General features: G+C 43.1%; 1 protein-coding gene across 4 annotated transcripts in view; it reads left to right on the top strand.

Annotated features, from left to right (window-relative positions):
* NPAS2 (neuronal PAS domain protein 2) overlaps window positions 1-25189 on the top strand; it is a 152632-nt gene that overhangs the window by 75949 nt on the left and 51494 nt on the right. For all 4 annotated transcript variants that reach the window (XM_045771664.2, XM_045771663.2, XM_045771661.2 and 1 more), the window contains exons 3-4: window positions 14244-14392; window positions 20994-21085. In XM_045771664.2, coding sequence (XP_045627620.1) covers window positions 14244-14392; window positions 20994-21085 — 241 coding nt within the window. The remainder of the gene's footprint in view (window positions 1-14243; window positions 14393-20993; window positions 21086-25189) is intronic.

The following is a 25189-nucleotide window of genomic DNA, read 5'->3' as shown; positions in this document are numbered from 1 at the left end:
CAAAGAGGAATTCACTAAAAGCCCTTTCAATAACTTCCATAAATTTGAAGTTGAAAAAGAGTGTTCCAAAGTCCACCATTTTGAAAATGCTTCTTTTCTGCAGGAAAAGCTAAATATTCCTTTGAGAATTTCAGTGACAAGTTGCTAAGGCTTGTGCTCCTGTGAAATTCTCTGTGTGTGACCATTAAATAAGAATCACTGGAAAATTAGGCCAGCTTCCCATTTGGGCCTCGACATTTTCTGATAAGTCCGGTTAAGAGTAAAGATGTCCCTGTTACAGCTCAGGAGAAAAGAATAGTACCAGCTGAGCTCAGTCATCCTTCGCCAAGTCCCTGCAGTAGAAAACACTCCAGAATTCTCCATGAGGCGAGGCAGCCCTAGCCTGACCCTTCTAGTGCCACATGGGGTGACTTCTCTCTCCACACACCCAGGTGGCATTCTGTCCTTGAACCGAGCTCCTGAGCTCAGTGGTGTCCCCAGCCCCCACCGTCTGGGGGTGCAGGACACTGCCTGGCTTTGGGACATGAGGAGGTGTGCACCCATCCCGAGGACCCAGGCCTGAGAACAGGAGGGGACTGCGCTGACCTTAAATGGACTTTGCTTTATGCCAGAATTTCCCAGAATGGGAAGCACTAATCTGAGGGAATGCCCCCAAAAACAAGTTTGGGCCCTGCTGTTTACTTTTTCTCCCTTTTGAAGAGTTTCAGGGCTCCTTAGCACATTGAAAGTGCTAAGACGGCAATTAGCAAATAACCCAAAATCTGTTCCATTTTATGGAACTGTGAATTTTAAAAATTATCTGGAAAAACCCCAAAATTAGTAACAACAAAATAATAACCTTCTCTGGCCATAGTCCTTTTTTTTTCCTACATAATTCTTCATGATTTTCCATGGAAGACCCTTTGTCCAGTACTGTCTCATATCAACTTTATTCCCATCATTTTTGCACGTTTTCATACATATGAAAAAACACCAAAACAACATTTGAAAAATACTGAAATGTTTAAAGAAGTCAATAAAGTTCATTTATAATCATCACAGAGAGCCGCTGCTAATATTTTGACATATTGCCCGTCTCGTTTTTCTACAATGCCCACCAAATTGTAAGAGGAATCCTCTTATAAAGTCTTTGTTTGTGTGGTTTCTCAGACCCTCGTTGATTCTTCGTGGAAGTTAACCTTTCGGGGGTAGGACTGGCTTACTGAGAAGGAGATGTAAAATTTACGTCATGCCTGTGAACATCGCCTCGTCATAGTCGCCTCCCCGGATGTTGGCAGTGAGCACCTACTTGCTCTATTTCAATTCCACAAGAATCTGTGATTCCTTCCTCAACCACTCCCTCCGTTTCTGGTTCCCCAAAGCCTTTTGTGGAGACTTCAAGAGAAGCCTAAGACCCAGTCCTGATAAGCATTCTCAGACAGGTTCATTTTGCTCGGTTTATAATTCTCCACTTTGAGAGGCCTAGTCTGCGTGCTGATCGGTTTCCGTCTCATCCTATAACGTGGAACTAGTTAGCCCAGTTTCAATATGCCAGAATTCCTGGTCTAGAAGGAATCTCGGGCATCACTGAGCCTTTGCCTTAGGCATTAACTCTCCTGCGTATCTGCGGCTGTATAACAAACGTCTCCAAAATGTATAGGATTAAAGTGACAGCATTCATTTGCCCGTGGACCTTCAGCTTGGTTGGGCCTAGCAGGGAGTGCTTGTCCCTGTTCCCTGTGGTCTCAGCTAGAGCAGCTCAAAGATGGTGGGTTGGAGGGGCGCCTGGGTGGCTCAGTCAGTTGAGCGTCCACTCTTGGTTTCTCTGGAGTTGTGATCTCATGGGTCATGGGATCGAGCCTGCCTCGGGCTTTGCACTCAGCCAGAAGTCTGCTTGCGATTCTCCCCTTCCTCGACATGCATGCACGCACGTGCTCGCACTCTCTCTCTCTTTCTCTCTAAGATAAATAAATGGATCTTAAAAAAAAAAAAAAAAAAGATGGTGGGCTGGAACCACCTGACGACATGCTCACTCCCACGGCTAGTGGTTGATGTAGGCTATCAGCGGGGACTGTGGCTTCCCACATGGAGGTGTGGCGGCTCCCTCACAGCCCGTGACTGGGTTCCAGGGCAAGCATTCATGGGTAAGAGAGCCAGAGGGGAGCTGCGTGTCCTCTTCCTACCTGGCCTTGGAAGTCAAGCAATTCCCTTGTGCTGTATTCTATTCCCTAGACGCGAGTCACCGAGGCCAGCCAGCCCATGCTCAAGGGGGGGGGATTAGAACTCATCTTTTGATGGGGGGAGTTTCAGAAAATTTTTAATTCTCTGGTTTGAAATCACCATCCCAAAGTCCTCACTATTTTATAAGAGGAAGCTGAGCCCTGTGGAGGTGGGAGTGCCTTGCCCACTCTCTCCTGGCATAGAGGGCAGAATCAGGACGAGAGCTCACATCTTCTGGGGATTTGTCTAATGCTCCTTCAGCTAAGCTGTACCATCCTGATTCTCTGCTACCCCAACCACTCTTCAACTTCCAGTGGTGCCCGTACGCGTGAAAGTAATATGCCTCGTAAAATGCCTCTCGCCCGTCCCCATGGAGCCTCTCTGTAGGCAGAAGTTACTCTACATGGAACTACATACTTACAGACCTATCGTTATACCTATTACTCAAAAACCCAGCTGCTCTTGGCAGCAAGGGCAGCCCACTAGGGCTTCTATCACCAGTTCCGGCCACTGCCTTCCAACTTTAGTGGGTAGCATTTGATTTTTTCAGCTTTTACTCCATTTGGCCAACTATGTGTGATTCGGAGAGCATCTATTTTTTCTCATCAGCATGTTCTAGCTACTCAGTTAACAAAACTAGACTTGTTGGGGCCAATTTAAAGATGGCCACCTTGGGATTAAACATCAGGAAGAGATCCTAGTGTGGAAGTGTGTCAGGTGTTATGGAGAGTGTCTCACTGGATGCTGGAGAGGCTTCAGCAGGAGACTCCCACTAGCCCAACCTGTCTGCTCATGAAGTAGATTAAAAGGAAGAGTCCGCTCGTGATGATAGTAATTTTTTCCTCTTTTCACTGACTTTCTCTTTATTCTTGATCTAGTTCACAGGTCAGGAGTTCTGATACAATGATTTCTCATTTCTTCCCTTTAGGGAGACCCAGGATTTGGGGTGACATATAAAATGCACCTGCACCACTGTCAGGTGTGCTTGTGGATTTAGAGAGCAGATGAATGTTTGCATTCACCTGCCTGCTCAAACTCCCCCTTCCTGCCATGGGGCCTCTCCTAGGAGGATAGGACATGAGCTGCTTCCTCCCTGGTCTGTGCCATGATCTTCTTAGAAGGACTCGCTCCCCATCCCAGCTATAGCTGTCCCTCTTGAATAGTTGAGTGTAAAGCCCTGTCTTGCACACTAAGTATCCACACCTGTGATCGTCTCCTCACCAAGAAGGGGGGGAGAGAAGCATTGAGCCTGGTTTATAAAATATGACTCATGAGATCCCCCAACAGAAAGGCCTTCAAGATTCCACCTATTGGAGAAATGAAAGAGGGGTGCATTTGTGTGTGTACGTGTGTTTATATGCGTGTTCCCCTTCCACAACACTTGACCTTGGAACCATGGTCCTCTCCCACCTTCCTTTCTGCAGTGCCTCTCCTTCCTTGAGTCTTCTTGATATACCATAAGCACAGTCACTTTGTAAGAAAGCCACCTGCTGCACTAAATCTCATTTAGCTTCTGAACTGCAAGTACAATATTCCTGTGGAATTCCAGAGCTCTGGAAGCCTACACTTCCGCCCCTCACACCATGTGCCCCAGCTAGGCCAGTATGGGTGCCCAAGTTACCCATAATGGGTAGGGAGAGTAGTTTTATTGGCTTAATAAACTCCATGTTGATATGTGGTATAGTTTCCTTTTGATACTTTTTTTTATTATGATATGTTATGTCCTTTTGATACTTTTTTAATGTTAGATCCCATCAAGGTGATATACTCATGCCAAGGGAAGGAGGACCTGTCCAATTTATCTGTAATTCTCCTTGTTTTCCAAGAGCCACCCAGAAATACGCTTAAGAGTCTATTATAACTATTGTCTAGCTCTCCTCTATTTACTTTCCAGCATAAATGCTTTGTTTACAGACCCTGTCATCAGGGCTTCAGAATCTATGCTCCTCCCTTTTGATCCCTATGAGTCTTTGACATACTCACTAAAAAAGGTATGAAAAGATATATGGATATTCTGGAATTGAGTAAGATGGAGTCAGCCTACTCCATCCTGTCCACCACACTGAATACAGTTAGTTATAGAACCTAGGTGAAATATACGTAATAGCTATTTGAAGACCCTGGAAAGTATATAGTAGGAGGCAGACTAGAAAAGTATGATAATTTGAAGTACCACTGAACTGGTATTTTCCTCCCTCCAGTACCCCCTAACCTAGACTCAATGCAGCCAAAACCCAGAAGTGGGCATCTGTGCTGACAGAGAGGGGACCTAGAGAAGCCCTCTAGTACCGTGTGGGGAGCAGGAGCAGGGTCTCTAACGCTCAGACTGATCAAGGGGAAATCTGCCCTCTTTTGTTCTTTTCTCCATGTCCTTGTACCCTGTAAGCAATCCTGTGATAGCAGCAGGGGTAGGAGCAACAGTAACAACAGGGATCCATAGGAAACTTGAAATGTTGAGGGAAAGGAATCTATCTCTCTGAGTGAAGGAAATATAGTTCTAAGAGGGTGGGATGAATCTCTGTTGCTTCTTTCTTCCTCTCTATCTTTCTACTGCATGACCCCAAATAAAGGTGCAGATGTAAAAAGTGTGAGGCAAAGCAGAATTAAGCAAAGAACCAGCTTTCTGGCCAGAGGAACAAAAAGGGAGCCGTGGGAACCAAAAAGTACTAGGCAGAGATCTGAGAAGAAGGAGCTCAGGAAAGTGACCATATGAAGAAGGCTATGAGATCCTGAGCTCACCACCAAACTGAATATGCACAGGTCTGACCTTAAATAGTGTACCATAGCCTTTCAGATCTGAACTGCAGGATAGACCACCACCCAAAGTCCAAGACCAGCCACATGGGACAATCTAAATAGCACCATGGATTTCTTATCAGAAACCATGGAGGCCATCTGGTAGTGACACAGTGTTTTTTTAAAGTTGAAAGAAAAGAGCCATTAGCCCAGAATTCTAGATCCAGTAAAAGTATCCATCAGAAATGAAGGTCAGTGAAGACATTCTCAAATGGAAAAAAAAAAAAAAAGTTTATCAGTAGACCTACTCTAAAAGAATTGCTAAAGGAAATTTTTCTAACAAAAAGGAAATGATACCAGATGGAAACTTGGGATAAGAAGAGATATAAAGGAAGAGTAACAGAAATGGTAAATATCTGGCTACATAGAATAGATAGTCTGACATTTGGGAGAAATAACATCATCTAATATGATTCAGCGTATGTAGATGAAGTACATAAGATAACTACAACATAAAGGGAGGGAGGATATAGGAAACTGGATGGAATAAATTTTCTACATTCCACTTGAAACGGTAAAATATTCTAAGTAGGCCCTGAAATGATAAATTTTTGTATTATAATCCATAGAGTGATTACTAAGCACTAAACAAGGAACTGTAGTAAATAAAAACACAATAGATAAAATGAAATACTTTCTAAATTAAATAAGATGAAATAAACAACCCAAAAGAAGACAGGATAAAAGAAGTAGGAACAACAACAAAAAACAAAGAATGAAAAAAAAAACAAAACAGAAAACAGATGGTAAAATGGTACACCCAAATCCAAACATATAATTACATTAAATGTAAGTGGTCTAAACATACCAACTAAAAGAGATTGTCAGAATGAATTTTTTTAATGACTTAACTATATGCTGTTCACAAAGTATTCACTTAAAATATGATGATATAAGTAGGCTCAAAGTAAAACTGTGGAAAATGATATACCACACAAACATTAATGAAAAGAAAGACAAAGTGATTATACTTATATAAAATAAATTTCAGAGCAAAGAAAATTACCAAGAATAAAGAGTGACATTACATAATGATAGTCAATTTATCAAGAACACATAACAACTCTAAATGTGTTTACACCTAACAACAGAGCTTCAAATGCATGAAGCACAACCTAAAGAATTGCAATGAGTTGAATATGCTTATCTCAGTAATAGAACTAGTGGATAGAAAATTCAGAAGGGTTTAGAAGAACTGAAAAATACAATCAACCAACAGGATCTGCTTGACACTTATAGAGCACTCCACCTGACGATAGCAGAATACACACTGTTTTCAAGTACCCATTGAACATTCACTAGCCAAATCCTGCTTCATAAAATAAATGTAAAGAAGTCTAAATGAACTGAAATTAAATTGCAAACAGAAAGGTGGCAAGAACAATATCTCTAAAACTTGGAAATTAACAGTATGGCTTCTAAGTAATTCAAAGTTTAAAGAGGAAGTCTCAAGGAATTTTAGAAAATATTTTGAACTGAACAAAACTAAAAATACAACATATCAAAATTAGTGGGTTGCAGCTAAAGCAGTGCTTAGAGGAAAACAGAGCAAAATAAATTTGAAGCAAAACAGAAGAATGAAAATTTTAATATAAAAGCAGAAATCAATAAGATTGAAAACAGAAAAATAATAGAGAAAAACCAAAAGGTGATTTAAAAAAATCAATAAAAATGGTAAGCCTTTTGCAAGAATGACCAAAAAGAAGACACAAATTACCAATAGCAGGAATAAAAAAGGAGATATTTTATGCATTCTTCAGATATTAAAGGGGCCAAAGGGAATACTATAAACAACTGTATCCACATAAATTTGACAACTTAGATGAGAAGTACCCATTACTCAAAAACCATAAGCTACCAGAACTCCTACAAGATGAAATAGAAAGCCTGAAGTGTCCCAAATAAAGAAATTGAATTTGCAGTTTAAAATCTTCTGAAAAAGAAATCTCAGACCCAGATGTTTCCACTAATGAATTCTGCCAAATATTAAAAGAAAAAATATCACTAATTCCACACAATCCTTTCCAGAAAGTTAAGGAAATACTTCCCAACTTATTTTCTGAGACCAGCATTACCCGAGGGGGGGGGGGGGAGGGGAACAGTACAAGAAAAGAAAACTACAGACAAATATCCTTCATGACACAAATGTAAAAATCCTCAACAAAACATTAGCAAGTATATATGTGTGTGTGATATATACATACATCATATATACATATATGTAAAATACATCATGACCAAGTAGAGCTTTATCCAGGGATTGCCAGGGTGTTCAATATTCAAAAGCCAATCATTGTCATCCATCAAGTTAGGAGGGTAAAGAAGAAAAACCAAAACCATATGATCATATTCAATGAAGCAGAAAAGGGGTTTGACAGGATTCAACTTGTATTTTTGTTATCAACTCTCAGCAAACTAGGAATAGGAGAGAATTTCCTTAACTCGATAAAGGGCATTGACATAAAACGTACAGCTGATATACTTACTGGTTAAAGATTGAATGTTTTCCCCCTAAGATGGGGAATAAGACAAAGATACCTGCTGTCATCACTCCTGTTCAATGTCATACTGCATGTCCTAGCCAAAGCAATAAGACCATAAAAGAAATGAAAGGCATATTGATTGCAAAAAGGAAATAATGCTTCCCTTATTGACAGATGGCATGTTTGTATATATAGAACATCCCAAGAGACTTAGCAAAACAAACAAATAAAAAACTCCTATAATAATAAGTGAATTTGGCAAGGTCACAGGATACAAGGCCAACACACAAATCAATCATCCTTCTGTAGGCCAACAGTGAACTATTAGAAATTGACATTAAAAACACAATGCCACTTATAATCAATCCAAAAGAATGAAATACTTAGGTATAAATCTAATTAAACATATGCGAGATACCTATGTGAAAATTGCAAAATGCTCATAGTAAAACTCAGTGAAGACCTAAATAAATGGAAAGAGGTATTGTGTTTATGACTGGAAGACTCAACAGAATAAAGATACCAAATTTTCCCAAATTGGTCCATAGATTTAAAGCAATTCCAATCAAAATCCCAGCAGAACTCCTTGTAGATATTCACGAGTTGATTGTAAAAGGTCATGGAAAGGCAGAGAAACCAAAATAGTCCAGATGATTTTGAAAAAGAGGAATAAAGTTGGAGGAATCACATTGTCTGATTTTAGGTATTATTATAAAGCTGCAGTATTTGAGACAGCACAGTATTGGCGGAGGAGTAGGTCCACAGGCCAATTAGAATAGAGAATCAAGAACCCAGAAATGGACCCACCTACATATGACCAACTGATTTTTGACAAAGGTTCAAAGGTAATCCCATGTAGAAATGTCTTTTGTTAAATGGAGTTGGAACAATTGGACAACCACATACAAATAGGCGTCAACCTAAACCTTACATATTATAAAAATAACTAGTTCAAAGTGGATCGTGAAATGTAAAATGAGTAGAACTCCTGGAAGAAAACACAGGAGAAAATCTCTGTGGCCTGCAGCTGGGCAGAGGGCGCCCAGACCGGACACCAAAGCACAATCCACAAAAGAAAAAAATTGCTAACTCGGACTTCATCACAACGAGAAACTTTGGCTCTGTGAAAGACACTGTTAAGAGAATACAAAGACGAGCTGTGAGAAAATATTGACGAATCATACGTTGGACAAAGGACTTGTGTCAGAATATGGAAGGGACGCTCAACACTCAACAGTAAGGAAACAAAATGCCCGATTTAAAAATGGGCAAAAAACATGAACAGATGCTTCACCAAAGAAGATATACAGATGGCAAAAAAAAAAGAACATCATTAGCCATTAGATAAATGCAAATTTAAGCCCCAACGAGATGATACTGCGTATCTCTTAGATTAGTTAAGATTAAAAGTACTGACAATACTGACTCCCCTTGCGGATGTGGGACATCTGGATCACTCCTGCATGGCTGGTGAGGATGTAGGATGGTAAAGCCACTCTGGAAAACAACTTGGCAGTCTCTTATGAAGTTGAATGTACGTTTTCCATAGGACCCATGTTTACTCATTTCAGAGAGCTGAAAACTTGTGTTCACACACACAAAAAAACCCGTACACAAATGTTTACAGCAGCTCTATTCATAACCACCAGAAAAAATGGGGAACAACCTGAATTTCCTTCGCAGATGAATGGATAATCCAGCTGTGGGACACCCATACGATAGAAAACCTGTGCTCGGCACTACGAAGGGGCTAGGTACGGATAGGCACAGCGACCTGAATCAATCTCGAAGGTACCCTGTGGGTAGAAGAAGCCAGGCTCGGGGGCTATGTGCTGTATGGTTGTATTTCTGTGATATTCTCCGAAAGAGAGCATGGTGATGGAGAATAGGACAGGGGTTGCCTGCACTTACAGGTGTGGAGAGAATGACGGAGCTTTAGAGAGAATTCTTCTTGGTTGTGATCATGGTTACATGAATTTATACACATGTGAAAATGTATAGAACTGTACCCAAAAGAAAAAAGTTAAGTTTACCGTGTGTTCATTTTGAGAGTAAAAATGTTAAAGGTATATATCATCAGCACTACTTTTCCTTAGACAAATGAAATTCAGGTGAGGCCCCTCTGCCTCTCATCCCCACTTTCCCCCCTGTGCTTCTCACAGGGGGGTTGGTTAGTACTGAGCTGGGGAGCACAGCCCGTAGCCTTGCAGGGCACTGTGGTACCGTGCCCGACCACCCTCACCTCTCCTCTAGTCTCTGCTCACTTCTCCCTGAGCTGGGTCCCTCTCCCCTGTCTCCTGATGTCCTCACCTTTTCCCTCCCCCAGACTGCCCATCAGTACCCTGTCCCGGACTTATCCGAAAGCTGAGACCAGATCGCGTGTACTGGCATTCGAGACTCTGTGGTTGGCCTCGCTCTTTTTGTCCTCTCTCTCTCACTTTATTCCCCACATGTCCCCAGCTGTCCTGTCAAAGCTGACCACTCGGTCTTCCTTGGTTGTCTCCCCATCACTGCCCACCCACCCCTCCATCCACCTCGCATCAGCCCCTCTCCTGAGGGCTTCCCTGACCCCCTCACATGGCTGATCTCCTTCCCCTGTGAACTCCTTTGGCAATTTGTCTAAACTTGTCACCTATCCCTTATCACATCGCACCTGATGTGTGAAGAGCATCTCTTCCTCTAGACTCCACGCTTTTTTTAGTCGGCTGATTTTAGTTGATTTTCTGCAGTATTCTTCCCTGAACATAAATACCATCACCCTATTAGCATGCAATGCCATTTTTCTGCAGAATATGTTTAGTTTCTGCACTATAACAAGCAGCCAGAATTTGTCACTCTTCGTCCTGTGCTCCCAGAGCACTGGTGCATAGCTCCTTGACAGATACCTTCACGATGGTTCTGGAGGGAGCTGTGGGAGACAGGAGAGCGCGCTGCTTCACAGCACAGGCACCCAAGCCAGCCAGCTCCACCATTTCCTAGTCACGTGACTTCAGTGAGTCATACAACGTCTCGGTGCCTCAGCTGCTTCATCTGTGAAATGGGAATTATAGTATCTATCTTAAGGGGTCATTGCAAGGATAAAAGTAATTAATATATGTAAAGCATTTAAAATAATGCCTGTTACATAGCAAGTGCCCAACAAATGTGTCTATGTAACCATTGTCCCTTGAGGGACACCAGAAAAGATCACCGGGGGCTTTTTGAGCCCTGCGTTCAAAACCAAAGGGTCAGGTTTGTATCAATGTGTATTTAGTGCACGCGTGCACACACACACACACACACACACACCCCTTCCCTTCCAGCCCTCCTCTCTCTCTCTCCCCCACCTCTTCAATTCAATAAGAAGAAGACAAACAACCCGATTGAAAAATGGGCAGAAGATTTGAGTAGACATTTTACAAAAGAAAATATATGAAACAACATGAAGCCTGTGAAGGGGTGGCCCACGTCATTAGTCATCAGACAAATGCAAATTAAAACCACAATGAGGAAACATTGCGTGCCTACAGTGAGAAGACACTAACAGTACCACGTGTGGACAACCACGTGGAGGAACACAAACCCTTGGAGACTGCTGGTGGACACGCAGACACGGTCCAGCCACTTGGCGCAACATGGCGGTATCTAATCACAGTGAACATACATTTAGACTATGAATCCTCAATTTCACACCCATGTATTTACCCAGGAGAAAGGTGTGCCTGTGTCTACACAGAGACATGGGTGTAAATACTCAGAACAGTATTATTCTCAATAATTCCCCCTGAACTGGAAACAACCCAAAGGAATACTAGTCAGCCGTCAAAAGGAATATTAATGTACACAACAACATGGAGGAATCTCGAAAACTTAATGCTAACTGTACGTTCAGGACTATATGCTGTCTGATTCTATTTCTATGAAATTCTAAAAACGGCAAAACTAAAGTGACAGCGGATTAGTGATTTCCTGTGGCTGTCATCGAGGGGAGATCAACCACGAAGACGCAGGACAACACCTGCCAGGACGAGGGAACTGGTTCGTCTCTGGGTTTTGGTGGTGGTTACACAATTACCAAAAGTCATCAAACTGTACACTTAAAATGGATGGATTTTATTGAATGTAAATAATGACGTAAAAGAAAAATCAAACCAGAGGCTGATGAAGTGTCTTTCAGCTGGTTGTCCCAGTGCCTTACGCGTGGTGTCTCGGGGCCTGCCAAGATGACCTCCTTGTTGGAAATAAGGTCATTCGAGGCTCATTTTCTTTCTCTTGCCTCCGAGCTGCAGTTCCAGCTGACATTGACCGATTTCCAGTGGGCACCATAGTGTGTCCCAGGCGGAGGCTGACGGAAACAAGCTTGTGTTTCTGTCACTAATGATATAAGCCTTCATCGTAGTCTCTGCCAGCCCATGTTGGTTGTCATTACACCCATTGAAGAAGAGAACAGAGTAATAATGAGCTGGGTGTTTTCGGCTCACAAATAATTTATAATGGGCAAACTAGGACAGGAACAGGGCTTTTTTTGGCTAAGGAGGCTGCATGTCACTCTTTAAAATCTAGGCCAAAAAATTATTTATAATGCATAGACAGTCACTCAGAAAGTTAAAAGGCTCCTTTCTTCTCTCCCGTGTGTTTGAACATTATGCTTTTTACCCTAGACTCGCAGTAGGCACCTTGGCATCTTCCTTGGACGCCGGCGTCAGTCCATGACTCTGAGAGCACGTATATGAGGGTGGTTACTTGGCGAGGAATGAGGCCTTCGTAGAAACCCCTTAAGGGTGGTCAGGTCCTCCCCCAAATCCAAGAGGGTTAGGAACGAGGGGAAAGTGAGGAAGAGGAGATCCTTACGGACGGGCAGTGATCCCACACTGTGGGCAAGCTTTGAAGAACTGCCTCAGGTGTTATCAGGAAGGAACCCAAACCGAGATACAATCAGCAAAGGATGGCTTGTCAACAGGTGTGTTGACATAAAGACAGGTCACGTGTCCTTAGCAGAGGCAAGCAGAGTGCTTGTGGCCCCTGTGGCATCTAAGAAGAGGATACTTGCATTGTGTCCCTGTGTTTGCAGGGCTGTTTGGGGAAGCAGAATCTTTACTGACACTGATAGCCTGTAGTTACGGATACCCACCCCAAGGGAGGTGAAGCCCTCTCAAGGGAGTTTGCTGAGTTGTCACAAGCCACACATGTTGGCCGATAGCCTCCTGATAAGCAATCGGCTGCCCTGGGCACCTTGATGCCAGGCCCCGGGGTCCCTAGAGCAGCAGGGAGACCCGTTTGCCAGGCCCCGCAGCTCTGGCTCCTGCTCTCTCAGCGAGCTGGCTGTGGAACTAGTCCGTCCTGGATGAAATGAGGGAGGCGGGTCAACTCTGATCGCCTTTGACTAAGGTGACTGTTGCTACGGGGCTAGTCCCGTGGGGCAGAGAGCCAGCCCCTGGTCTGTGGTGTGTCATTAAAAGTCAAGACCTCTAGAGTGGTGCTGCTTCCCTGACCTCAGGGTGAGGGCAGGCTCCTGCGACACATGCTGCTTGTTTGGCTATCTAGCAGAACGGTTCCTGTAGCCGTGCTTTCCTCTCCCAGTTCCCGAGGATCCCAGGCTTCCTCAGAGGTCCCCTCCCTCCAAGCCGAGCAGCTCGACTTTGACTCTGTGTAGATGTGCGGTGTAGTGTGTCATTTTTTTAAATAGACTATTTTCTTTTACAGTAGTTGTAGGTTCACCGAAAAACAGAGAGAAGGTACAGAGATTTCCCATACATCCCCTGTCCCTATGTACGGACAGCTCCCTGTTAGCAACAAGCCCCAGTGGATACAATGGAGGAGCCTACAGTGACACGCCGTTATCCCCCGGAGTCCAGAGTTCACATTAGCACTCACTCTTGGTGTTGTACATTCTATGAGTTTGGACAAATGTAAAATGACGTGGATGCACCATTATAATACACGGAGGAGTTTCACTGCCCTAAAAATCCTCTGTACCCCGCCTGTTCATCCGTCCCCACCTCGGTCCCTGGCAGCCACTGATCTTTTCACTGTCTCCATAGTTTTGCCTTTTCCAGAATGTCATATAGTTGGAATCATGCAGTATGTAGCATTTTCAGATTGGCTGCTTCCACCTAGTAATATGCATTAAGGGCTCCTCGTGTCATCTTCAAAAGGGTTCATCTGCTCTAAGCAGCTTGACAGCCATACACATTCTCTGTCATACGTTGGCCCCGGGTCGAGCACGGCTTGCAGACATTTTTGTGTGGGGGGTTGTGACTTGTCTCCCCACAGGATGATGAGCTCTGGGACAGAAGCCAGGACATATGCCCTGTGTGGCATGGCTCTCTGCCAGACACTCAGGGTACCTGGTTTCCCCTTGTAACTTGATGCTGAGGGCTGGGCGCTCTGGGCTGGAGGGGACATAGTTAGAGCCTAAGGAAGGGCTATCAGCGCAAAGCCCTGTGGGCTGCAGCCATGTACAGAGCATGTCATTTGCTCTCTGAAGTTTAAAGCTGCATGAAGTCAGAGTGAGCAGCGTCTGGCAACAGAGCTAATCTGTGTAAGATTTTGCATCTGAGTCAGAACTTACTTATTAACGCTGTCTGTCTTTGTGGCCAAGAGTCTGGCAAAACATTTTTCTATCCCCATTATCCAACTCTGAAATGTGGCGAATGTTACTTTCCCTGAAAGAGTTCTGATAAGATGATTACAACAGAACACACTCTGATAGAAAATACCTCTATTTCATAATAAAGCCCTTATGAAGTGGAATGTTCCAGTAACCTGTGTGTTCTGTGTTTACAGAGCTTCTCGAAACAAGTCTGAGAAGAAGCGTCGGGACCAGTTCAATGTTCTCATCAAAGAGCTTAGCTCCATGCTCCCTGGCAACACACGGAAAATGGACAAAACCACCGTGCTGGAAAAGGTCATTGGATTTTTGCAGAAACACAATGGTAAAGGTTACGTTTCTCTCCATTTTTATTCCATTCCTGTCCTTTTCATTTGGCGATGACTTGACCAAGCTGGTGTTCTGCTTGGTTCTCTCTTTCCAACAAAGCCAATCTCATCAGTCACAGGCTTCCTCTTCAAAGGCTCTCCACCCTCTTTAACATCCCACCTCCAGCAGGTTTGGGAAAGGATACTCACCTCCCAGATTGTTTTATTAGCCAGAGGAGAGAATCCAGAGCCGCCTCACAGGTAGCACCCAGCCTAAGTGGAGTGGCATTAACAGTGGGAGTATCTTGATGAGAAATGTCTGCAGCAAGCATTTTTCATTCAGTTCTGAAGAGAGGCAATGCCCAAGAACTCATTTGCCACTGGACCGGAGTGGACTGGTTTCTCCCACCACCTCCGCCAGGCCCCTGAACTCTTTGGCCTTCTGAGCCACACCATGGGAGAAATAAATTGAAAATCAGTAGTTTACTTACTGTCAAATCCATTTTTTTAATTGAGATATAATTCATGTGCCATAAAATTCGGCATTTTAAAGTGTATATAATTCAGTGGTCTTAGTATATCCAAAAGGCTGTGCCACCGTTAACACTAATTTTATCATCCCATAAACCGGTCACTCCCATTTCCCCTCCCTCCAGATCCTGACAACCGCTCCACTACTTTCTGTCCGTCTAGATTTGCGTGCTCTAGGCATTTCATACAACTGGAACCATCCGATATGTGGTCTTTGGTTTCTGGCTTCTTTCACTTCGCGTCTGTATTTTAGCAAGTACTTGTGTTTCAGTCCACATTACGGCCAACCGTATCTATTGTATGGCTATACCACATTTTGCTTAGCCGTATACCAGTTGATGGCTTTTGGGTTGTTTCCACTCTTCAGCCGTTATGAACAATGCTGCTGTGGACCTTCATGCACAGTTCTTTGTCTAGGTCTGTATTTTCTTTTCTCTCGGATATATATGTAGGATTAGAATTGCTGGGTCCAGTGGTAACTTAAGTTCAACTTTTTGAGGAGCTGCCAAACTGGTTTCTGCAGTGGCTGGACAGTTTTATACTCCCAGCAGCAGTATATGTGGATTTCAATTTCTCATCCCCACTTACCACTTGTATTGTCTGGTTGAATGTGTGCGTGTGGTGTTTATTACAGCTTTCCTAGGGAGTATGAAGCAATATCTCATTATGGTTTTGATTTGCATTTCCCGCCAAATGAATGATGTTCAGCTTTTCATGAACTTATTGGCCATTTGTACATCTTCTTTAGAGAAATGTCTATTCAAATCCTTTGTCCATTGTTTAATTGGATTATTTATTTTTTTGTTATTGAGTTGTAAGAGTTCTTCGTATATTCTGGATACTAGACCCTCATCAGATATATAAAATTTGCAAATATTTCCCCCATTCTGTGGGTTGCCTTTCATTGTTTACTGATGTCCTTTGAAACACAAAAGTTTCTAAGCTTGAAGTCCAATTATCTTTTTTTATTGTTGTTTTGTTTGTCTTAGGTATCTTATCTAAGAAACCATTGTCTAATCTAAGGATATGAACATTTACATCATTCATGTTTTCTTCTAAGAGTTTTATAGTTTTAAGCCATAGATTAAGCATCAAGCATATAAGCTACAGGGTGAGCATTTAGGTATTTGATCTGTTTTGCGTTATTTTTTGTATATAGAGTAAGATAGGGAGTTGAAATTCATTCTTTTGCATGTGGCTATCCAGTGATCCCAGCATTTCTTTCTTTTTTAAAACTTTTTAATTCTTAAAGAAAATATACAAATAGTAACTATACAGTTGAATTACTTATCACACTGTATATTAGTAAACACAGCTGGGAAACCAACACCCGGGTCAATAAATATAAGCTTCCCCGATAAATGCTCCTTCCTTCCAATTACCTCTGCTTTCCCTAGAAGTACTCTCTATTTTGATTTCTAATACTAGAGTTTCCCTATTGGGACCTTATTCAGATGGAATCATAGATTATAAGCACGATGTTTATGAGGTTAATCTGGGTTCTTCTAGTGATGTGGCTGGTTCATTTTCATTGGTATATAGTATTTCATTATATGAAGTTACCTCTTGAATCTATCCTTGAACTTACGTCTTTCTCAAATAACCCACTCACCCTTTTTACGTTTTTCCTTTAAACCCTCTTACCTCTTAGCACTGACCACCCTGCCCTGCTGCTCACCCGTGGATGGTACTAAAAAAAAAAAAATTGGAGAAGAGTTAAGAGGGTTCTGTAGATATTAACAAGCAAGAAGAGCAGAATTCTTCTTTTTTTTCCTTCACCATGACACCAAACATAATAAAGTCAGAAATGTCAGGTTATTGAGGAGATAATTACGATTCTTCTGTGCTTACAGTGATGCTTCTCTTTCATGGAACGTTTTCCTAGACAAGATGATTTCATGGAAGAGGGCACAGCTAGGACATTAGAAAGTTTCATTATACTTGCTGTTCTTTTATTATTTCTTTAATAATTGTATATACCTATTAAAAAGATGACAGTAATGATATATCCTCCTTCTTTTTCTTCCAAAGCTGCCCAGGGGAGTGTAAAGAATATGTTAATTGCTTTTGTTAAAAGTCAAGGAAGAACAATCAAGCAGGATTGGAATAAAGCGTTGCAGCAGTTTTCGATTGCCCTAATAATTTAATCAGAATGGTTATGTTTCCTAAATAATGATTTGGCCAAGTGAAAAAGCAGGTTGGTTCGATTACCAAGATATTTTGCACAAATTACTCAAACTAGGTCAGTCCACTGAGAAGCAGGACAGCTGTTAAATAGGACAGCTGGGATCAAGTTCATCAGTGTGACATTTATGCTGGTCTCTGTCCGCTGCAGAATCGCAGAATTGTCAAATTGGGACCTGGGAAGGATCAGTCAGCAGAAATGCAGCCTCCTCACACCAGGAGCGCCCATCTTCATCTCATCTTTTTTATAAGACGAAGGCCTACTTTGCACAGCCCCCTTAAAGGCAACTCTGATCACCTGAGGATCTCACTCACCCTCTGTGATTTTATATTTCAAAGAAAGCAGAAAATTCATGGTTGATTTTATGGAGAAATACAGTAGTTGGACCAAAATTTTGATTAAATCAAAAAATAAAAGCAAACAATAACTTTAGTTATAAGCCAAACAGACATGAACTCCACGAGCATCCACAGTAGGGCCGAGAACAACACGGTCAGCATGTATTCAGGGCTCACCGTGAGCCAGGCAGGCATTGTTCTAAGGACTCTTGTATGGGAACGCACGTGAGCTTCACAGCAGCTCCTCTGAGTTAGTATCATTTCACAGATGAGCCAACCAAGGCACAGAGATGTTTGGCCACTCACCCAAGTCAGACAGCCAGGGTGGTGAGGAATCTATACAAGGCAGTCTGCCTCCAGATCCCAAGTTTTTAATAGGACACCACGCTGTTTTTCCACAAGGCATCATTCACGGAGCTCTTGAGGATATTTGTATCACAACTGCGCTCTAGCTGCCCATTAGTGTAGCCATTTAGCCTACGGGACCTCCATCTTGGCCACCCATTAGAATCACCTGAAGAGGTTTTAAAATACATATAACTGGGTCACACCTCAGAGACCAATAAATCAGAATATCCAGGGGTGGAGCCCCAGTGGTGAGCTACAGCTGGCTCATCCTGACTTGCAGAAGATGATTGTTAGATTTTCAGGAGTTTTGCAAGCCAGTTGACAGCTTAAAATCAGCCATTATGTGAGTATTTACACTACAGAAATGGGAAAACACTATAAATCAGGGCTTTTTCTTCTCTTTTCTTTTCCTTTTTCCCCATCTCCTTCTCCTCCTCCTTCTTCTTCTTCTTCCTTTTTTTTGTAGGGAGGGAGAGCCTGTTACCAGCACACTACTGGGTGAGGCACAAGCATCTGTATTTTTAAAGCTCCCCCAGGTGATTCCAGTGTGCAGCCAGAGTTAAGAACTGTGGATTTGAGGCCCTCAGTTTGTTTCTCATAGTCCATAGTCTCTCATGCTTTATTCCCCCTTCTGATTGGATAGACTGGTGATGGGTAGTAAGGAGGGCACGTATTGCATGGTGCACTGGGTGTTATACGCAACTAATGAATCATCGAACTTTACATGGAAACCGGGGATGTACTGTATGGTGACTAACATAATATAATAAAAAATCATTAAAAAAAAAAAGAACTGTGGATTTGGACATGTCTTCTGCCTTCATGATTAGGAAGACCACATGATATATAAGAAAAGATGATTAGGTCTAGGAAGTCATTATAATTCTTTATAATGACTCTTTCCTCAATAATCTTTCAAGCATCCCCATATTCTCAGATTGGAAGACAAATCTTGATCCTCTAATGGACACATATTCTTTTTGAAGGAATCCAGATCAAAATGAGAACCTGAGCATGTTTCTTTGGAGATAAATTTTGTGTCATCAGTGTCTGTTGGAAGAGATAAATCCCTAAATTATGTAAATAGCAATGTGTATTGCGCGTCCTTATTCACATCCGCCTAAATGTTACTTCTACAGGACCAGGCTGACCTGCACGCTTTCCTCTTCTTGTGTGAATCTCGAGCCAATATCATGGGAATTTCTTCCAATATCAAATCATAGTCCTCCTTCATGCCACTTCAATTTGTCTGCGTTAGTGGATAGGGGCTGGGGGCGGGAGGAGACGCTGCAACACAAAGAGAAATGTCTCCGGTGGACAGGGTAGTATTAACCCGGCTTCATAGAGAGTTTCTGCCCATTTCCCAGGCTTTTCTTTGACCACACATAACCCAAAGACATACGGCTTCTTGTTCACACCTACCAGGAACAACTGGGAGGTGAGCACTCTAGGGCACAACTACGATTTACACTACAGTAGAATTTGGGGTTCAGCTATTAATTGTAATGTTTTTCTTCAAAGAAATGCTTCCAGGTGGTTTTGCTTCCCTTGCTATTTAGAAACTGCTGTCACCACACCTCTTTGCTGACCCTGCCCTGTCACCTATAGCTTATGAGATTGGTCACATCAAATGCCAGTGGAGACGTGATTATAACCCTAAACTTCGTTTCCCAGTTTAACATTTTTTTACTTGCCTTAAGACATTTTATCTAACATATATATTTTTAATATGCTGCGAAGTGAGCCTGAACTTCCAAGGACTACAATCAAATTGTTGAAATACAGAATGAATGAAATTGATGCTCTCAATATTATTATGCTGGTGTTTAGAATGAATCTAAGTCATACTAAAGGATCTAAAGTTACTTACAGAAAAGAAACGGGCCTTTCATTTTCCTCTACCATTAAGTTGAATGAACCACTATCTAAATTCACTCTGGACTGCTGAGGAGACTCTTCTCCTGGAAAATTAATCTGCAGCTTGATCCTAATGGTCAAAAGAACATTACATGAGTTTATGTGTGGGGAACAGGGCAGAGCATTTAGGGCATAAATTTATTAGCATGGCCTTGGTAGATCTCTTTTCTAAGTGGTCAAGCTGTGGCAACCATTCGAGGAAATGAGAGTTTCACCCTCTCGTCCTTGCCTCGGCTGGCACCCCAGAATGAACCCTGGTCCAGAACTGTGTGCAGCACCCTCCCTCTGCTTCCCAGGATGCATTTCACCTTGTGCAGCCTCTGGCCACCGTGGCGGCAACAGCTCGTCCTTTCAAAATCTTGGAGGAAGAAACCATCCCAGTAGCACCAAGAAAATAATCCCTAAAGAAACCTCTTACTACATAAAAAGGAGCAAAATGTTGGTGTAGATGGAAGATCAACTGAAGGAAAAACATATATGTGATACAGCCTTTGAGCTATCTGGAATAATCTTATTGGAGACATTTTAGTAATAAACAAAATACACTTTCAAAAATGCGAAAGAATTCGAGTATTTAAGGAGTCCTGTGTATTCCAGTGACTAGGGAATTGACAAACATGAATACCACCTTCAGTACAAGGTAGTTACAGAAACAAGCAAATTATAGATCAGTCCAGAAAAGGTTTGAGAAGAATATTCTGGCTTTAAAAGCAACTAAGGAACATGTATTTGTCTGACCCGTTGTACTTCAGTACGTGGAAATGCTGGAAAATAGAATGACATTCTGCATAGACACGGGAGGTTATTTACTCCAAGCCTAAGATGTGTCTGGAATTTTGAAAATCCCAGATCTCTAAAGTGTTCTGCTTTGCCTTGACCATGAAGAGGCAGCTTAGGACCGTGTCCCACCACCAGCCCGGTCTTTGTTCCCATTGCCTTGATAGGTGGCGACTGCCTAACTCCCAAGTGCTGACTGTGGGCTTCGTCGTGTTGAAATTCAAGGGCATTGTGCTCCTGCTACTGGCAGGCACTACAGCCCCACGGAGGGTGGAGGACTCTTCTCCTGAAGCCTCATTAAAAGGGTGTGAAAACATCCAGAGACGCCTTTAAGCCCATTACATCCAAAGTTCTTAGTCCTTGGAAATCAGCCTAACCTATTTCCTTATCCTGGCTTCTTTAATTATGCAACGCAGAAGTTGACACAAAATTACATAGAAATAAGTGGGCTTCATTTGTTAATTCTAATCCCAAGGTGCCTTTGACTATAACCGTTTATTTATGTTTTTTGGTTTTTTTTAGAAGTCTCAGCGCAAACGGAAATCTGTGATATTCAGCAGGACTGGAAGCCTTCATTCCTCAGTAATGAAGAATTCACCCAGCTGATGTTGGAGGTGAAATGCACTTTCAAATTAGCTTAATTGGTTGCAAATCAAAATGTAGCTGCTTGTTCCACATAAGACCCTGTGCTCAAGTAAACAGCTGTCCTTGACCCTGTGGAAAGAGGTCTTGAAACAGACACCCCTCGAAGCCCTGCATGCTATTGCTTATTTTTTGGCTACTGAGTTTGGCAGTATAAGCAAGAATCACAAAACTGGATGTGAGTGTGTGCAGGGAGAGCCCGCTCATGGTCTCCCAACTAGAGGACACCCAGTGGGGACCCAGGAGGGACAAGGGTGCAGGTAGGTAGAAGGAGGGGAAAGAGGGAGGAAAAAGCGCATCTCTGCACTGTCTTTGTGGCTCAGAGTCTCCTCTTTAGCATGCAATGACTATATGATTATATGTTTCCCTTAGTAGAACACATTTTGAAAACAAAAGTCTTCTTTTAAAGTTAGGCTTTTAACTTGAGCTCATATTACATCAACATTGCATGTGGGTGTCTACCATAAGTGACCCTGTGCCTCTCCACCCAGCACACGCCCTTTCTGGGCTGAGAAAGATGCTCACATTTCTCCCTCTAGAAAGTTAGGTGCCCACACCCATCTGCAGGGCTGTATTTGTGGAAATCTGGCCGAGCTGGGCCAGTGGCCTTCTTCAGTGTCCTGTGTTTACATTTGGGTGAAACCCATCCGTACAGATGAGGATGAGTGCCTATAAAAACACGTGGCGGGGTGCTCTGACATCTCAACTGGGGAGTAGGCTGGGAGTGTACGGACATGACAGTGGAAGGAGAGAAGGCTCCAGACACGGACGTCTGGGCCCTTGACTTAGAAGAGGAAACCGAGACAAATGAGTTCAGCGAAAGGAAGTTAGACGCTGGCTACATGTCAGTGGTTCCTGGCAGGGTTTCTGGAGAGTGGCTTCTTTCTATATCTCATCTTAGGTGCGTGTATAAGACTGATGTAAACTTTAATTTACATAGATTAACTATGCAGAAAACAGAAAGTACTGGAGTAAGAAAATGCCAGAATGAAGATGTCCAAATATTATGAAATATAAGCGCATTAATGATCATTTGCATAAAATGAAAGATACTTAAATCTACATGTGAACTATATTTAAAGAAAATACAGAACTTTCTCCAGAAGCAATGCATTTTAAGTATGTTAAATTTAGACCAGCTTGTGAAATATAATGTTGAATTAATGCATCATTATGCTACTTTACATAAACCGGTTTATCTTTTAATTCTTAGGGACAGTAGCTAAAACGCGTAACCCTAGAACACCCAGCCGCTTTTTAAGAGCCTGTAGCACACACTTCTTTCCCCCCGCCCCAACTGAGTTTCAAGATATCCAAAGTGTCTGAGGAAACAAGACTTTTATAAAGTTAAAAATGGATACATATTTGGGCTGAAAGGGAGAACTGAGATTCAAGAGACTGGAATTTCTAGAAAAAGAAGATTTTCGATTTGTATGTATATTCCTTCGGCACATTCCCCGGCTCCCAGTATAGACTCCTTGAAGCAAATTAAAGGACTCATGCCCGATGAGTCCTGTACAACAAGCAGGCCTTCTGGGCAAATGGCAGCTTTGGGGAGCCTGGGAAACCCACCCACTAGGACTCCTGGTTTATCTCTGTTTCAAACTTCTGTTCCAAGCTGCTGCTCTTCAGGAAACACAGACCTGGTGATGAGTAACTGCACCTCCACTGTCTTCTCCCGGATGGCCTGGGCCCCGTGGGGTCCCCACATGACGAAATTGTCACCATTTGCCACTAGGCAACTTCTTACTCCTGTGTGTCCCTTTCCAGCCACAATATCTCCTTTTCTAGAACCGTTTCAGGGACTGTGAGGAAGTCAGACGCCATGTCTTGGTAACCGTGAGGTGTCCGTTTTAAGTCAGGACAGAGCCCGTCAGGCCCCAGGGAGCTGCACCACCAGTGCCCTCTCGACGTGAATCCCTCCTCCATCCCAGACTCTGGGAGTGTGCGCCCATGGTCGTGGGGTTTGAGAGAACAGAAGTGCCGTGGCTGCATACCAGCCAGGCGGGTACGGTGTAAGTGGGCAGAGATGATGGCTACAAGCTTCTCAACACGTTGACTCAGATGAAGGGGCAGCGCTGTTGACTGGCCATTAGGGAGTTCGTAGCGTTTCTTCTGAACTGTATTCAGAAAAGCGACAGTGATCTTTTTGCGTAGCCCAGAGGTTGTCCCTGGAAACACAAGAAGCATCAGAATCAGGAATTGGCAGAAAGGGCTGTTATCATTTCCTTCTGGTGTGTGTCAGGTATAAAATGCGGTCCGTGATGGCATTTTTGGCATCCCTGAAGCTGCCATCACAGTCAGCTTTACTTTGTGACTTTGCAGTCAGTCTGCTGAGTCCCTCAGATGGTGCTGATGGAACCCTCCAGAACCCCAGCAAGTGTGCTCCAAGCAGTGACTCAGCACACCTCTTGTGCATGTAATGGGAGATGCCAATAAGCTGATGAAAGTTACCTTCCATCTATAAATACCTTCAGCTTTTTAACACCCACATGCTTTACAAATCCAAGAGGGGCTTGGGCTCACTGAGCAGGAAGATGATTTGGACTGCTTCTCTTTTTCCAGGATGCTGCCCTGCTTTGTGCAAAAAGGTCTAGCTGACGTCCTCAACAGTGCCCCCACCTCTTAACCCCCCCCCCTTAGGAGGGCCACAAATAGAAATGAAGAAACCGTTAGGAAAAGAAACAAAAGGTGCCAGGACGTACCTCTGGGTTCACCATGACCCATAAATCTTATTCGGGATTTCTCAACCTCGGCCCTGTTGACGTCTCGGACCTCATCATTCTTTGTTGGGGGGCTATCCTGTGCATTGTAGGACGTTCTAGAGCATCCCTGGCCTCTACCCACTAGATGCCAACAGCACCCACCCCAGTAGTGACCACCAGAAATGTCTGCTGCCATCAGTAGATGTCTCCCAATGAGGGCGGGAGGGGCAAAACTGCCCCCAGTTGAAAACCATGGATGTAACCCAAAAGGATGAGGTCCCCTTAAGAAGCATGCTTTAATATATTTTTCAGTCTTAAATCCTGCAATATGTGAGTATAAAATAATAAATGACCCTAGCGTTCGTTTTCCTGATAAGAGAGCTCTCACTCATCCCGGCACCATGCACTGAGTGGCCCGTTTCCGGTTCCTGTTGCAGTGCACTTAGCTACACCCTCCCGACTGAAAGAATTAATGCCTCTTTGGCCGTGCAGACTTCCGGTAACACCCTGAGAGGAGCTAGCTGAGTGCATACAAAATGTTTCCAGAACCTTCTAAGCACGTATTTCAGCGTGGCTTTTTTTTTTTCCCTTAAAGCTGAAAAATTCTCACACTCGAGGAAGATGTTGTTTCCAAGATACAGTCAGTACAAAGTGATAGGTTTACAGTAACCGTCCACCCGAGCATATTACTCCCCCAGACACTCGTTTTCCGGTGAGATGGGCTTGTTTTTCATCTCTTCCGGGCACCCGTACAGCCCGTTGCCAGGATGACCCCACTCACTGCTGAATTACACAGTCTGAATTCTAGAAATCAACTTTCAGATGTGTCTTACGAAAGCATCGTGAGCATCCAGTAAGGAATCTAAAAACAAAACAGAAGTGTCTGTGAGAAAACATGAACGGCCTACATCCTTTCTTGTCTATCAGAAGCACCTAGAGCAGCGTGCCTCACACTCAGCAGACACTCAGCACGTAATGTGAATGTTCCCTACAAGCAGGTCCTTCGGGAGGTAGTCCTCCTGTGGCAATGAATGTAGGCAGAGGTCGACCCTGACCGACGGGGGTTAATGCATCTGTTGGGTCCAATACCTTCCGGTAAATGTTTTCCGCTGAACTCAAAGCGATATTGGGAGTCAGGGGATGGGAACCATAAAATATCACTGACATCTTTTTAATGGTAATTGTGATGTTTCTGATTCAGCCCAACAGGATGTTTACCATTAAAACTACATAGGTAATTTCCATGGCTACATTGAGTTTTAGGATACCAAGGGGTCAGATTTTCCAGGGAGCCCTTGAGTGCTTTCACAAACCCTTTGCCTGGGCTAGACGAATTCTGCATATGAAACGATCCTGTGTGCAAGGCTGAAA

The sequence above is a fragment of the Ursus americanus genome, chromosome 7 (genome assembly GCF_024610735.1).
Source record: "Ursus americanus isolate L20-20 chromosome 7, mUrsAme1.1.p, whole genome shotgun sequence".
Classification (NCBI taxonomy): Eukaryota; Metazoa; Chordata; class Mammalia; order Carnivora; family Ursidae; genus Ursus; species Ursus americanus.
Note: the sequence above shows the minus strand (reverse complement) of the source record. Positions and strands in the feature narration are given on the sequence as shown.